Here is a 16,879-nt window from a genome sequence, read left to right on the forward strand (position 1 = left end):
TGAAGTGCCTTTAGTTACAAAGGTCAATTTGTGAGTTTTCATCTATTGTCTTTAGTGCTTAAAGCATCAATGTTATAGCTGGATTCTCCAGTTGGAACTGTGCCTGAACTGTGGATTTTCCAGTTAAGTAACACATGCCAGGGCCTTAGCTGGAGGAGCTGGCAGGAATATACATTGTGCTTCTCTACAGTTTTCAGCTGATTATCCTTTTACCTTATCCCTGCACGGCAGTCACAGGCGTGTAAGTAGGGCATGTATTGCTATGTCGAGCCCTAAACTTACAACTCTTTCTGCTATGTAGGAAGGAGAGCAAATCCACTTCCCTAATCTCCCAGTTTTGCTCTATTTACATGTATGGAAAGTTTTTCTTGTTTTAATACAAAGCAACCAAAAGCTCTGGGCTCTTCTAAAAACACAAATTCAAAGCCGTAAATGTGTTGATGTTCTGCCTGAGTCGAAAGGGACTTTTAAAGAAGTTCAAAGGACTTGATCTTGTTCAGTCTTGGAAAAATGTGTGTTTGTGGGCAGGTTTGGCGGAGGACGAGCTGCAGCCTCAGGTGGCAGAGGGATGTGGGGCAGTGGGCAGGAGTGGGACAGCGGCTCTTCCGCCTGAGATGAAAGTCTCTGCTTCAGCTCTTCACTATTTTGGGTACTCTGCTGAAAAGAACACACTTTACTCGCTTCCGAAGAAAAAACCACAATACTGATCTATGTAGTCTGTGATCCCCGGTCAGAGAGAAATAATGAGTGGCACAAAAACATCACCCCCAAAATATGATATGGCCCTTTCTGGGAAGCCGTTTAATCATCATAATAACACATGATTATGACTTTTGATATGAAAAGAGAAGTTTCTTAATAGAAATACTGCTTTTTTTAATCCGCTACTTAAAACTTCAATTCACTGTACTTTTCCTTGTGATGCGAAAGCTAAAAATTGCCAGATTGTTCTCAGTTATGTGAATATAAATCAGTCAAGTACCATTATGAAGGCTGCCTACAATATGCTTTGTATTTTCTTTTGAAGAAGGTCCTCCCCCAGCTCTTTCTCTTTTGAATATGGCCACATCTCATCAGTTCTCCTTATCCTCCTGTTGTTACCCAGTTGTGCGTGTGGGATTGCTCCCTGGGAGCAATTTTAGCAGAATCAATCCAATTCCAACCAGTACATCCAAGGTGCTTTTGTCCATGCGACTCCCACTGGCAGCTGTAGGAGAACCAAGTTGTCTGGATGAGGAACCTGGAGTTTCGAGCTGCTGAACTTGAGAGATAAGCTCCTGTTGGTGCAGGATTTCCCATTGCAGGGTAGCACAGTGGGATGCAGCTAATAAGTATGGGACTAAGATACGGAGGTAGTTTTCAGCTTTGCCACTGTTTTCTTCTGTCCTGCTAGGAGTTTACTTCGCATACCCATTTCTCCTTTCATCTGCTGATCGTCTTGTGTATTTAGGCTGCAAGATTGAGGGTTGTGGCTTGTTTTTGTGGATTATATACCGATACTCTGACTAACAAAGGAGTAGTTTTTATATACCAAACGGACCTTATACCTGATCATGCACTGGTGACTTTGGACTAGAACTGTAGTTTTGGACATGGCTGAAGAGGGAGGAGAGTACTTTTGTCTGTTGTTACAGAAATTTTCTGCCTTTTCAGGGCATTACTTTTAAAATCTCAAATGATTGCTGATCATAATACTCTTGACTCTTTGGCGTGACCTTCACTCAGCTTGCGGTGATGAAGGCAGGGAACAAATCTTTACCTCTGCATGATCTTCTGCTTCCCGACTATTTCTTTGCATGAAGACTTATACTGTGAAGTCTATGCGCCAGTTTCTAGATTGCTTAGCCATACCATCTGTAAATCCAAGTAAATGAAATTTTCCTTAATGAAGCAGCAAAGAACTATATGCTTAGATGCAGGAGACTTGTTTTACTTTCATTATTAAAAGGGTACTTAGCATGAAAATTTCTTCTCATTTTTTTTTTCCTAAGAGGCCAGTGCTTCATATGGACTGCAGACTATTTTCCCTGTACTAGAAAATGTTGCTGTTCCTATATCTCCAGGGATACACTGAGAGACTTGGTGTTATTAAGATGGCAACAACTTTTCAGTCCGTGGCTTGATCTTCTATAGGAGTGCTTGCTATAAGGGCCATTCACTAAGGATGTCGTGTAACTCGGCACTTCAAGAAGAACCTGCAAGCAAAGAAACCTTGCAAGGTATTTGGAGCTTATTCCCAGAGCAGTTGTGTGCAATCATAAATACTAGTTCTTGCCTCAGCGGTGCTGAGGTCCTCCAACCATTTTTGAGTTAAGAACAGTTAATGACCACCCAATAAAGCTTAGCTCAGGTTCAAATTTGCAGATAATTCATTTTGGGTGGTAACAAATCATTTTCTTCAAGTGATTTTTGAAAAAGTTTCCATTTTGCCAGCGTTTATTGGCCAGAATGGAAGAGCTTGAAAATAAGTGATTTTGAATGAAGTAGTAGAGGCAGCAAAGTGTTTTTGTCTCTTGCCCCTCAGTGTCTCTCGCTTTGTTTTTAATTTCGGGTGCCAAGGTGGAGGATTTATCTCGGGCTTTGCATTTTGTAATAGATGTTCAGAAGGCAGAGAATTCAGGAGTTGCTTTAACCAGATTTGAACATAAAGATTTAATAACCCTTGGGGAAGCTAATCTAGAAATATGTGCTCAGTCTAACCTGAGTATTTATTCTGTTATTTGAGTGCCTTGTGGTTGCTTCTTCATCATCTCTGTGAGAGGAGCATCACCTACAAGCAGCTAGAAGAGGTCTGCTTGCTTTGGGCAGGTTGGCACGCTACAGCATTAATCTAATAACCTTCAAAGGCTTGGTAAAAAGAGTAGGTGAGAAGGTAATAAAACTTGTGAAGAACAACTTTATGCAGGAAAAGACTTTGCTATCGTCAGAGAGAGTTTTACCATTGACTTCAGGGTGTACGTACAGCTGTGCTGCTCTCTTATTGACACAGCCTGTGATTTTGATGCCTGATAATTGAATTGTGAGCTGCCAGGAGGATACATGGAGACAGTTTCTTCAGGGACTGGCTCTCTCCAGTGGGATGCAGCTTCTGAATTCTCTAACAGGGAAACACAGCGCTACCTTCGCTCAGCTCCCATTAATGTCATTGTCAGCCTTACTGTTTTTTCTTGTAGCCACCGATGCATGTTTCTGTTAAATCAACTACACCAGTCCTCCACAGTTTTCCTTTGGGATGAGGAGACAAATCACTGTGTTTCATTCTATTTATTTTTAATGATAATGGGAAAAAAATAGATATGTTTTTAACAGGGGGATTCTGTATGACATCCCCCAGCTGTGAAAGCACCCTTTCTAAATTAACACTAAATGTTCTGGACTTAATCTGAGTGTGGTGGATTTATCACTACACTGTCAAAATCTATGAAATCTAAATGACGTGTATTCTGTAAATGGTTTTAAATTGCTCACTTTGCGTATGTATCTATTCTGAATCTATAGGACCAGATATTTCTTCAGCATAACTTGTAATTGTTCCTGATCAGATTAAAATGTTGATCTTAGTGTTTTCTTTCCAACATGTTGTAAGGAAGTCACTCGTAGCTTTATTTTAAATACCACTTCTAAAATACAGATTAAAAATAAAAGGAACCCAGAACTGCATAAACTTTTTGCTTCAGGAAGTATTCAATACTTTCATGTTCAGAAAATGATAAAACGGAGTCTTTCTCCATTAAAGAAACATTTCATTATGATTAACTATTCCCAATAGAAGATGTTTAAGTCTCTGTTTGAAGTTTATTTCAGCAAAATGGCCATTTCCCTTTGAGAACTCTCACCAGATGTTACCATCCAGTAGCACTCAATGGTGCTTGTTTACAAAACTGGCTTAGTTTTGCAAAGTTTATTTTACTAACACTATGTCAGACAAACTTTGAAGGCTGAGTGTTGTGTCTCCCATTAGATCGACTGGTAATATTGGGAAGAGTTAGATAAGCTTTCAGGCACACAGTTTCTTCTTTGCATTTGAAACTAGAAGGAATAGATTTAAAGCTAAGTGGAAGGTGGGTTTTCAGAGTTTAATTAGACCATATCCCTAAATGGCAAAGGCTATAGCAATGTGACTCTGAGAACTGTGCTTCACAGTTGCCAGGTTTCATACAATGGGGAAAAAAGAACATCTGACCAGACGGGATGTGGAAATGGAGCTTGAACAACGTGGGTCAGAGCAATACACAACTGCTCAGCCCCAGGGAGTACTCTGGGCAGACTCGAATGAATTTTGTTAGGGTTGTGAGTAAAGTGGTGAGATATCTGGACCCACTAACTCATGCAGCTGTTGTAACGCACACCCGCTTTGCTGTGTCTCCTTGACATAGTTTTTGTGAAGTTTTGGAGGACATTGATCCCGCTCTCAGCCCGCCGTGCCGCCCATGGCCCTTGAGCAGAGCTCTCCAGTGGGATCCAGAAGGAATCCTGCTCTGTAGCTGGGGTTACGTCACGACCGAGTTCCCAAGACACTGTGATTCACTTGGCATCATTTTGGGCAGTTTAAAATAGGAGTGAGCCAGATCCTCAGCTGGTATAAATTGGTGTTACTATATTAAATTCAGAAGGCCCTAATTATAAGTGCTCAAGTAGGCACTGAGGATTGCACAATCTATTGCTTTAGTGAGTGTGTGCTCACCCATAAAAGCAAGATTGCACAATCTAGCCCTATATAAATGTGCCTGCTAATTTAAAACAAACATAGTAGGATTAATAATTCACTTCTCCAGAATTTCTGTATTACCAATTACTGGGGGGATCTATCGGTTGCATTAAGAGATGTTACTCTATTGCAAGATTAACAAGTCCCAACAGCAGTGACTGGAGGTCTCTGAAGAGGGAAAAGTTGGACTTGCAGGGGTGTGCTGGTGTTTGGATGGTTTTGGTGTGTGTGTGTTTTTTCTTTTTCCAGTTGCTACGGCGTCCATGCCTCGGGCAGCACAGAGTGCACTTTCCAGGCCTGCACGGAGGGCGTCAGTAGCAAAACTCCTGGTGAATTAAACAGAGGAGGGTTTGGACTGTTTCGCTGCACAGGAAATGGGGCATTATTCTGTCTGGTACTTAAGTGTATTTTCCCTTTACAAAAGTCTGCCCACATTTTGCAATAGGGGAAGAGGAAATTGTCTTTCCTCTCCTTTGGGAGGAAGTTGCTCCCTGCCCCCTTAATTAGTTGCTTGAAAGATGAAAGCAAGTGCCCAGGGGTCAGAGAATTCCAGGAGGTTTGGTATTTTTGAACCAAAGAACTTCTAAGAAATGGCACATTACAAATTCTGATTTATCTCAGCCCTGCTGAATGCTGCCTGCAGAGGCACTTGTGTGGATTTATATACTGCTCTTGTCTACTTTAGAGCATAGGCTAAAGCATCTATCGGGCTATTGCTTCTGCTGAGCTGAACATACATACAAAATGTATTTATGGAACCTGGACCATTCCTTGCTGATACCTGATGGTGCCTGAGACTTTGGATTTTGTTTTCCTGTGGCTTCTGTAATTACCACCCAGGAGAGAATCCCCCCCCAAATTAAATGATTGTGTCAAACGGGAATATAAAGGGTTATAGGGATAGGATTATAAAAGCTGCTTTCTACATCAGGTCAACCTTTCCTACAGCTGTGCCAGCTGGTTTTGTCAAAGTAGCGCCACAAAACTCTTCCTCTGTTCTTCTTAAACTGTCCTTGCTGGGTCTTGGATCCTCAGGCTGTCACATTTTCTGCAAGTATCTTGGTGATTCCTTATACTGTCCTTGGGGCTGCTGGTTGTTGCCTTTTCCTTTTCTGTGTCTCTTTCTAATGTGTGTTATTCCATTTGAAGTGTCTTTTTATGTTCGAGTTACAGGAGGTCTAGTTGCACTTGTGTAAGTGAATAAATGATTGTTTATCTTTTTTATTTTATTTTTTAAAGCTAAAATGCCAGACCAATCCAACAAAAAAACCTTCTGAAATTCACTCTGTGTGTGGTTCAGCATCATTGTTTAAGATCCATTTTTCTTCAGCAGCTTTCATTTCTCTCATGTGTTTGCTGTTAAAGCCTTTATTTTTAGTGCTTGTCAGTCCTTTCAGTTGGCAAAATCTTATTTTTACGACATGCTGTGTGTGTGCCTGTACCTTCTGTAGAACATTTCACAGTGGGCTGGACACTGCTTTGCGGCACTGGTGTTATTTGTTGTGGCAAATATAACCCCTGGCCTCTCACCCCAAAGACCACGTTTCCTTTTCATTTTCTTGCCTTTCGTGCTGTGTTGTCTGGTCTCCTTTCCCCTTGTAATTATGTCGTGAATCTCCTGTTTCCCACCTGAGTTCTTGCTCTGAGTGTGATGAACCCAAGTGTAGCGCTGCCTGTTTCATTCATTTCACCCGTGCCGGTATCTGAATGGCCACCCGCGTTAACTCAAAGATAAACCCTCCCGTGGGCCATTTTCCTGTTCTATTTAAAGGTGCACCTGCTGCCACGCTGTGATTCTATTACACTTTACCTGCACATAGAACTATTTAATAGTGCTTCTTTGGGTCTTTTCTCTCTGATTTTTTTATATATATATATATATATATATTTAATGTATATATTTAATGTGTTTAAGCAGCAAGTTTGCCTTCCACTGCTGATGTATTGCAGGTGGTAATGTGATGTAGTTGGCACTGTCATGTTTCACAAGAGCAACTTGAGAGAGTACCAGAGGCATTCCCTTCTCCCAATGCTTCTTTAAAAGAAAAGAGAGGGGCAACAATTCTGTTTTATTTGGCTAATAATTTGTAGAGGCTGCACAAGCACTAGGACTATTGTGCTGCATTTTGAGATGCGAATGTGGCATGGACTAGATTTCAGAAGTAAAATACGCGGAGGCATATTTCCACTACTGCAGCATCACTGGGACTCGAGTCATAAACTTCACTGAGAGAGGAATGATGTGAATGTGGGAATGTTATTGTGAAACCCAGAGACAAAGCTGTGCTTGGGAAAAATCAGCATTGCTATTTCACCATCGCAGCCATTTCACTTTGGTGAAGAGCTGGCGCCATCCAGGCCAAGAGACCAGTCAAGTTGGGAGATGGAGAGACCAGTCATGTTAGGAAATGGAGAGCAGTGCTTGCTGTCTTCTGCAATTTTTAGATATTCCTTACACAGGTGTCTTGTTGAAGAGTGAGATTACCCAGAGTTTGCTTCATTAAGGGCTTTTCTGCACTCAGTATTGAGCTTTGCCGTAACTCCTGGCGTCAGTTGTGCTCGTGTTTGACAGGATAAGTATCAACATAGTTCAGCTCTGGCAGTCAGATTGGCTTCAAACTGGACCTGAACGCTGGGTTCACAAACCATCAGATGCTCCTGAGCTGGAACAGGGACAGCTGTGGACAAGCTTTTCTGCCCATCCATCAGCCATCCCTTTGAAAGGCTGCAGTGCTGTCGGAACAGTGCTTGTGTCCGTGTGTATTGGTGTAGTGGAGGTGATTTCCTAAGGAGGGTTACAAAATACCACCTTTTACAATCCTGCTGATATTTCTTCTGAATCCCTGCAAGTTTTGCCCCCCTTGTCCTGTTTCAGGAAAGTATGAGCAAAAAAATCAAGATCTCTGAAGTCCAATTTTCCCCTAGACAGCCTAGATAAAGAGGGCAAAAAATGTTTATGCAAATTGCATGGTACTGTAACAGGATTGGGATTGATATGTGGGACAGAGGGGAAGGTCATGAATATACAGTCACATGCAAATCTGGTGGTAGAGCTTATGTCTTAATAGACACAGAAGATCTGCAAGAACTGTACAGAAAGGAGTCTCTTAAAATGCAAAAGAAATAAGGATACAAAGTAACTTGTGGCAAAAGAACATGTTCATGAGAAAAGATTATTTTCTTTTCTCCTTGGAATGAAAAAAAATTGTTGTAGCTTTGGCACAGAAATTTCAAATTCTCTGCACAGCATTTGTAATTACTGGAAGGCTGAAATGCACTGAACTGGCGTAGCTCTAATTGCCGTGTGGTCACTCTCCTGCTCAAGTACTTTTAAACTGTATTTAGTATATAATCAAGCCATGCCAACATGGACTATTAATCCAAATGCTAGTGTAATTGAGGCAGACGGTATGAAGATGTACTTTAGGATTGTCGAGTGATGCTACATCAGGTCAGATGTTCTCGCTCCTGGCAGAACCCGCGCAAGGCCCCTTGGATGCGTGTGCTTGCGAGGGAGCCGCTGCTGGGAATCGTCTCCAGCATCCTTCCTCCTTCCAAACGCTCCCTGCCCAGAAATATTAAGGCGTTCTAGAAAGACTCAACATGGCAACAGCCAGAAACGCCCTGATGCAGGGCGAGATCGGGGAAAATGATCTTGGCTCAGGGTTATAATTTGCTGTGTGTTTGGCGAGAGGCGAATAGCCCGCGCTCGTCCCGGAGGGCTGGGTGCACCCACTGGGCTGGCAGTGACGGGCTCAGCTCAGCACCCATCCTTCCTGGGCTGCCAGGTAGGGTGGAGAGCCCAGAGGTTATCAGGGAAAGGAGATTCTTTATATCACACGTGCACATGGGGAAGGGAGGAATTTGCCTAACAGAAGCTGTCATCATGTGCCAGTTTTCTTCCAAGTATGGTATGTGTTGTATAACCCACAACTCGAGAGTTGTGGAGGAATTATGAAATGCTTGTCAAAAGTACATGGGTTTTATTGAGCGGTAGGCACTAAAATTGTTGGAACCTGTTATCATTGTAGATATAACACTTGTTGGGTTTTATGTGCACTTTTCAAAATGTTCTGGCAATAGCAAAGTAGGTTTTGGATTGCAGAGGCAGGGTTTCTGTTTGTAACATCACCTTTTTCACACTGTGAATATAATCAAAAAGCTAAAATTGTATTAAAAAGAAAAAAACCCGCACCACAGCAGCTGGTATTTAGTGATCCAAGAAATAAGCTTGATTCATATGACATCTATATATTCTGCATATCATAGTAAATGTGCACATTTTTAAGGAAACCAAGTTATGTTTCTAACGTCTTACTATTGCTATTAGAATGGCTCAAGTGTAACAGAGTACTCCTTCTGTTCTCGGTTTGAACAGGCGTCATTGCAAACAGGCAAACCCCTGACAGATGTGGGAAGCGGGCACTGCAAACACAGCCAGGCTTTTGGACTAATGGATTAATAATCTGTGTTGCAATTTTTCCTTCTAGGAGACTGAGCTGCTAGATATCAGCCTTGTCAAAGATGCCAGATGTGGAAAACATGCCAGAGCTCCCAAGGTAGGAATTTTTGCTGTGTGCTTACATGTTATATCAATGACCTAGATAAAATAGAATGGCAATTATATGCAAGAATTTTTTTTAAAGTTCCCTTAGCTATTAAGAACTATTCTGTCTTTTCTCCATTTATCATGATTTCTGATGACAAGCGTCACAATTGTTGAGCTGTTGTGATTTGATTCTGTATGTAAAATGCTGCTGGAAGCTCTGCTGGCAGCGAGGGAACAAAAATTCTGGTTTCTCAAGGTAAATTTACACAAGCTCCTGGCTTCCCTGATAACAAGGAGCTAACAGTTGTTGAGGTCCATGCTGCATTTTGTGCTGCCTGTTTTCCTCTTCCAGTGCCTTTTGAGGCCAGAAAAAGGGGTTTTTTTAAACTGCCATCAGAGAGGTGAGGATATCAGCTCCCTTAGGTCTGCTCTGATGTATTCCATACTCCTTTGCTGTTTCTAAAGACAGTAGGTTGTAGATATATGTTCTCTCTGGTGTTTTTGTTTGGACACCACAGAAAAACCTAAAGCACTCAGCTCTCCCAGCAAAATAGTGCCTTGGGGAATCACACAAGTGATAGGAAAAAAGGGAATTTCCTTAGGGGCCTGAACGTATGGCCTGATGCTGCTTAGCCACTGTTGAACCGGTGGGATTGGAGCAGCCCAAAGGAATATTTGTCCTCCCCTCATCTTGGGGGAGGAAAAGGGCTGGTTCCTCGGGCTCCTCTGCCCCTTGGGAATGGGCGTTAGGAATGGAAAAGGTTGTTTCTCCATGCCAGAATGTGATCGTGGTTATCTCTGAACAAACTATTCAAATTTGGTTTTCAAAGCTTTCCATGTAGTGCTGGCAGCATTTTAAAGGCTGGGTTATAATTGAAATGCAACAGAAGTACTTTATGACATCCACATTAATACCAAATGAGTTCACCGTGATTAATGGTTCTATGATGAATAGCAATAAAGTATTAACAATGGCTAGAACATTATTTTAAAATGCTACCCGCTTTTCAGAGGACATTCATGTTCTTCTAACAAAATGTTTTTAGCTAAAATTTATGCATAGCTATTGCCTCCGTGGCTTTTATTTATTAGGTTACATAAAGGCTGTTTTTGTTACAACATGTTACAATTTGACAGCAGTGGCACTAAATGAAAGGTATAAGACAATCTTGACTTTTAGGGAGGTGAAATGCACCACCTGTGTGAATGAGTTTGCTTTTTTGCCATTGATTTGTGTGTGGGCAGAAGGAAAACAGCACCTGGGTTGGCTGTTGATGGGATCTTGCAAACGATGTGAAACAAAAGGCTCATTTTGGGGTCAGTCGTGTGGGTTTTGCTTTGATCCACGTTGCGGGGCCGTGCAAAGGAGTGCTGACTGCAGGTGAGCGAGCGTTACAGCAGCCCTGTTTGTGTCACATCCACACGAGATCTGAAACCCATCCAGCAGCAGGAGGGCTTGGCTCTAAGTCAAGCGGTAGCAGCTTGTGATTGCATGGAGGTTTCTAGTACCACATTTGCATGATACTTGCCAAAATTCCCAGCTTTTTGGAGGCTCTTTTCCACACCTGTGCTTCCAGGTAGGAGCAAGCCTTGCACTCAGGTGAACATAAATCCTGACCTATGGTTAGGGGTAGTTCCTGTGCGGGAAAGCAAACATCCCACATGTAGCATACGCAGAAGTCATTCACAGTCTGCTGGTTGCATGGTAAAAGTGTGATGCTCATGGTGATGATGGGTCTGAGCTGTACCCAGCAGGATAGCTCTGGTGTGGTTGGCTGGGACCTGCAGAGCCTCTTGGTCTGTAGATGCCACAGCCTATGCTGTAAACTGCAGACATGGAACAGAGATGAGCTTCGTCAGCCGCAAATACTTCTTACTGCCGTGATTCCACTTAACACAGGTTTATTAGCTCTCCCAGAAGTTAATCTCTAATGATCTGGTGGCATCATCATTGACTTGAGAACTTGCTTCCTGTAGTAGCGTTGGCAGATGGAAAGGACAATGTGCTGTTTGGCATTGATGCACCTTTCACTGTAAAACAAGAGATTTAGGGTGCTTTTTCTGCATTACCTCCACACCTCCCTCTGCCCATAATCTTGGACAATTTTTATACTGCATTAGGGACTTCTGCCAGTTTATGCAAATTTTTTAATCTATTTTCAGAATTCTAAGGGTGCATTTCATCTGTGGGGTTGTCATTAAAAAGAAGTTAATGGGAATCTTTAAACCTCATTTAGTGTATTTCTGATCTAGTGCTACTTTTGGCTAGAAATAAGTGCCATCTTTAATAAGCCTTGACTTTTCTATTGAATTTAAAAAATAGAATTCATTTTTATTTTTATTTTTATAGTAAATTACATTTCAGTGTGATTAATAACACCCATAGTAAGCTACCCAAACCTGTTAGGTGTGCTGCTACAGAACACCATGAGCAAGCAATGATTTTTAGAGGACCGTAAGCAGTCAGAGTTACCAAAACCCACTCTTTTCCCTGTGACCATCTGGAATGAACACATCTTCCCCATATGCTGCCACATCCACCAGCAGGGACGTTTCTTTGGTAGCTTAAGTAATCTGCCAAGCACTTGGACATTTTGATGGCTAGAAACAGAGCCTGTTCTCACGCTGCATGTACCTTCTGTACAGCCATCGGCATCCTTCATTTCTGAAAAAGACGGAGGAACAGTTAGTGTCAGGTAGTGTCAGTTCTCTTTCAGCCTTGTTGATTCACATTTGCTTTTCACAGTATTTTTACCTAAGTCCAGATATATACATTTCCTGACTGTTCTTACGTGTTTGTTGTTGGATCTTCTGGTCATTATCATAAGAAAAAAAGCACTTTTTCATTCTGGAGAGGTTTTCATCAATGAAGGATAAGCAGCCGAATGCTTGTTTTTATTTAGAAGGCATTATACTCTTTTTGGCTTATCCTATTTCACGGTGTCCTTAAATTTGTTGAAAATGTGTTAACTTTTTGCTCCAGTGATTAAGTCCAATCTATGGATTGTCATCTGCAATGCTTTGGCTAAGTGGACATAGTCTGTGCTCTGGAGTAAGGTAGTATTAGGCACACTTGTGTTTTGTTTTACGTTACTCCCCAGGCAGTAGAGTGTGTAAAAGAGGGTAACAGTAAATTCCAAAATTGGGATGCATGAATTCACTTATGCTACTGTACACTGTTCATAAGCTCAGAGCTTTTTCTTTCTGCATTTGTCATGCAGGAGGTCTGGTTTTCATCCTCGGCAGTGTCCAGCGTTTCTACCAACTAAACTGCTCAAGGTTGGGAAGACTAGAAAAATTCAGGAGTTTCACACAAGTTTCCATCCTATTTTGCATGCCTCAGAGCAGCCAAAGGAAATACGTGGATTTAGGGGGTTAGGTAAAGCCTGTGGGTCTTCTGCGGCGAGTCAGAATGGTTTGACAGCAAAGTGGGGCATAAAGATTAAAAGTTAGGTTTGTCAGAGTGTTTAGGCATCTGAAAAAAACTTGTGCGTCTTTTATAAGTACTTGAGTTTCTAGTGATGTGGAAGGGAGATCTTTAGTGGGTGCCAAAACACTTGATGCTTGGGGGATGAAAAGATTGTCCTCTGACCCCAAATCAGCAAGTAGTATACTCAAATGACCACTGGGTTACTGCGGAGCTTCATCATCGTCTTCATTTTCTACATTCTGTCAAGGCTGAGTCCTTCTGTTTTCAGCTGCTATTTTCAGAAATGATAATAGAGTTTTCCATCTCAATGCAATATATGTGCAGAGGCTCATTCTTTGGAATAAGGGCAAATCTCAGGCAGCACAGGGCACAGCAGCAGATCTCTAAATGAGAAGAAAAATGAAAGTAATATCCTCTAAGAGGAAAAGAAAAGACTTATTAATTGTGTATGTTAGGAAGAAGTGCCTGAATTAAAAATACAATGGAATTTATGCAGAAGTGAGGGAATTATAAGATGATTATCAGGTCTTTGCCTTCTTAGTAAGCATTAGAACCATTTAGGAAGGGAGCAAGAGAAATTTTGAGAACAGGAGATTAATATGCAGTTCATTCTTTTCCTTCAGAAGACATGAGTGCCCATAAATTCTGCACGGCCCTTTGGAAGCACGCGTGTCTTTCCTTTCAGCTTTCGGGGCTCAGAGCTGCCGCTGCCATCCGCGAGGCTGCAGTGTCACGATGCTCAGGGCTCACCTTGGTTCTGTTTTGAAACGCTGAAGGAATGTGAAAAGTCATTAGTTGCAACGAAGCAATTATTCATTTCCTTTTATTTTCCCATTACCTGCTAGCACACTCTCAAGCTTTGTTGGGATGAGCAAACCAACAAAGAGACATATTTTCCCTTGGAAAGTTTAGCAAATAAAATAATGCAATGAGCAGTGAAGAGAAGCAGATGTTTTTGTGCAATAAGGCGAAGAAATAGCTCTAAATATTCACATACCTTCTGTGAAGCGTGGAAGAGCCGCTCAAAAGAGGGTTCATATTCTTAAAAGGGAGACAGAGCTAAAAATGTCAGGCAGCAGTAAATACTGGTGCAAGGTTAGGTGGTGAAAATTTGGCCGCTGCAATCATACTCAGAGGACAAGGAAAGTCACACTTTTTACCATTTTGTATTTATTTTAGCCAATAACAGTTTCCATGGAAACTAAAATTCTTAATGCAACCGTATAAGTGCTTTTTGTGGCAAGAAGAAATATCAGGATGAGTTGGCAGCAATAAGGAAATAACCCTATGGCAAATTTTCATATTGAAAACTTTAGATGCGTTTGATCAGTCTGTTTTCCCTCAAAGATACCATAAATCATGCAGCAGGAAATGAATTTCTTGAAATGACATATGCTATGGAACCTGTAGGAGATGAAATTGTGAATGATGGAATCACTCTAATGCCAAAATGTTTATAGAGTGTAGTCCCCAATTTTAACAACACTTGCAGCTCCCCTGCCCAAAATTTTCTGACTTTAACGAGAAGGCTCTACGGAGAAAAATAATTAAACTTTTTAAATGTCAGAAATTTGCCAAGACCTCAAGTATTATTAATATCATCACCAGCTTCTTGGTATTCAGTGAGTTTTCTTGAAATGCTCAAGTGAGATGATTTCAGAAGTATCTTGGCTGTGATTTAAAAACTAGGGGCTTCTTCTTCATAGCAAAGGGTTTGCTCCTTTCTAACACATCCATAGGGAAAAATGAACACTTCGTGAACTAGATGGGCTTGAAAACTAACAAGGGAAGTCTATATAATTATTTAACTGAAAATCTGGGGATTTTCAGGGAAATGAGGATGTACAAATCTATTTGAATTGCCAGAGCTATCCAGACTGACGTCTTCTGAGTCTGCTTCTGTATGCCATTGTGCAGACTTCGAATTAGTAGGATTTGGGTAAAATGTATGCAGAGAAGCAGAAAGTAAGACTGCAGTCTGTTATGTTGTTAATAATCTCTAATTTCTTTCTTTGTTTTTTAACTTACTGCCTGAATTTACAAATGCAGCTGAGGAACTTTTTGTGGACCCACTCAAAGCACACATGCGCAAATAAATAAATTGCAGATAACGCTTGGTTGATTTGCCTCTGAATAAGGCTGTAACTTCTGATTTACAAGTCCGATGACAAAGGCCTTTCAAAATAAACCTAATTCACTCATTTGACTTCCCGATGTTTTCTGAACTTACATTTTTGCTGTCAGCCTGTGATTTTTATGGTCAAGTTGTTTTTTTTTTCTTTTATTGGAAGAACAAAAGAGGCCTCTGTCACTTCTGAAATATTGGAAATACAAGTGGTTATTCATTTCTTTATGATAAAGTCTGTGCTGGGACAATTCTGTTGTGTTGCCCAGGAGAGCAACAAGCATCCACTTTGCAGCACCGACTTCTGTCGCTCTGCCCGTCTCAAATGCTGCTGTTGCTGGTATTTTTATCTACTGATAAATGCACGTTGCTTTCCCCTCAACAACCTTGGTGCTAAATTAGAAACTCTAATGTGAATTATGTCTAAGCTGTGTTCTATTTCTGCCAAAAAGATATAAAAATGGAATATGCATGCGGCTCACCTTCTTCCCACTCAGCTTAGGGATAACAGTGACATCTTCAAACATCCCCCAATTTGTTGGGGGGGGGGGGATGAGCCTCCTTCCATCCTCTGCTCGCTGCCCTGTGGTCATCAGCCTTCTCATGGCATCTTTCCCTCTGCCACGTCTTCCCCGCCAGTGAAGACATTTCAGAAAAGGTCTCCCCGCCGGCTACAGTAAAGTCCTGCTGCTTATTGAGGAAAGAAGGCAAGTTTTTCTATGGCTAGGATGCATTTCAGTTGCTGTTTGTGGTTTTTTGTTTGTTTTGTCGTTTATTTTTTTAATCTACTGAAAGTTAACCTCTTTGGCAAAGAGTCTCATCTCCAAGGATAAAGCCATTGGTGCTGCTATCCAGTGAGCACAGAGAGCAGGTCTTCACTTCTCCATCACCTTAAGAAGTGCCACCATCAGATAGACTATCCATGCCATTCTGGGAGCAAAGCAAAGCTTCCTGAAAGCACAATCAAAGCCTGGGACATGAAATAGCAGCACAGTAGGCCTTCCTTTTTTCTGCTTCATCGGAGGAGATGGACACAAGCGCTTTGCACCCGCACTGTGAACCCACAGAGATTCCTGGCCTGATGCTGCCTGCGGTTCACTCGGCTGCTTGTGCCCGAGGCCGAGGCCACCCCCGAGGTGATCAGCATCCCCATGCGCCACCAGAGTGGCCCAAATTGGTGAAGGTGATTTTATTTACAACCTTTTAATCCTTAGGGAACTTTTCAGAAGCTTGTCGCCAACTCTAAAACTTAGTTCTGAGCAGTTCGGCAGATCCACTATTATTATTACAGGGTATAGTAGAAAGCACAGAGTTTTGTCCAAGATTTTCACTGTGAATCAATGCCAAAAATATTTCATTTTTTTTTCTGCTTGCTGATGGTTTCACTTGGCTTTAGGTGCTACATGTTTTAATGTTTTTCTTCATTATATTTATAAAACACACCTTTTTGTTAGTATACATGCATGCGGTACCAAGTATGTAACAAGAAATTCTGCATTTTAAGAAGCACAAAGGCATTTTATAAATGTGATTCTAATCCTTGCCATTTAAATTTGAAAAGATAGAACAGGACACTGCTCAATTAAATACGTGATATTTGAGTTGCTGGGATCACCAGTGTCAGTAAAGCTGTGTTTTAAATGCTACTGCTGAAGATGCTTTTGAATAAACCTGCATGCTAAATACATTTGTTTTTCTTTTTCCTCCTTTAGTATGACTTTTTCTGTGATTTTGAAGAGAGATTGACAGAGTCAGCTTTGTGTGCTCTCAGGCTCACGTAATACTCCAAAAGTATTTGAAATCCATACATAAGCCAGTCCCATGAACTTTCAAACTGTGGTGGTGGGGGATTAAAGTAGCACCTTGGAGGGCTCGGACACATCACCGAGTTGAGCAGGTGTGAAGTTCAGTGCTACGGGAATTTTTCTTGCGATAATACAGTTGATTGTGATCACCTCTGCCCTGTTTCAGCTTGCAGGTTTAAATTCCTTTTCTTGCCTTTCCCTGCCATGGGACGGGACTCGCGGGAGGGGAGCTGGGTTGTCCTGCAGCATCTCTGGGCTGGTG

At 41.6% G+C, this 16,879-nt stretch overlaps 1 protein-coding gene across 2 annotated transcripts in view; it reads left to right on the forward strand.

The window, feature by feature from the left end:
• PLCB1 (phospholipase C beta 1) overlaps window positions 1-16,879 on the forward strand; it is a 361,445-nt gene that overhangs the window by 86,800 nt on the left and 257,766 nt on the right. For both annotated transcript variants that reach the window (XM_082050060.1, XM_082050061.1), the window contains exon 3: window positions 9,199-9,267. In XM_082050060.1, the coding sequence (XP_081906186.1) occupies window positions 9,199-9,267 (69 nt within the window). The remainder of the gene's footprint in view (window positions 1-9,198; window positions 9,268-16,879) is intronic.

This window comes from Streptopelia decaocto (assembly GCF_964273445.1).
Source record: "Streptopelia decaocto genome assembly, chromosome: 3".
In the NCBI taxonomy this organism is placed as follows: domain Eukaryota; kingdom Metazoa; phylum Chordata; class Aves; order Columbiformes; family Columbidae; genus Streptopelia; species Streptopelia decaocto.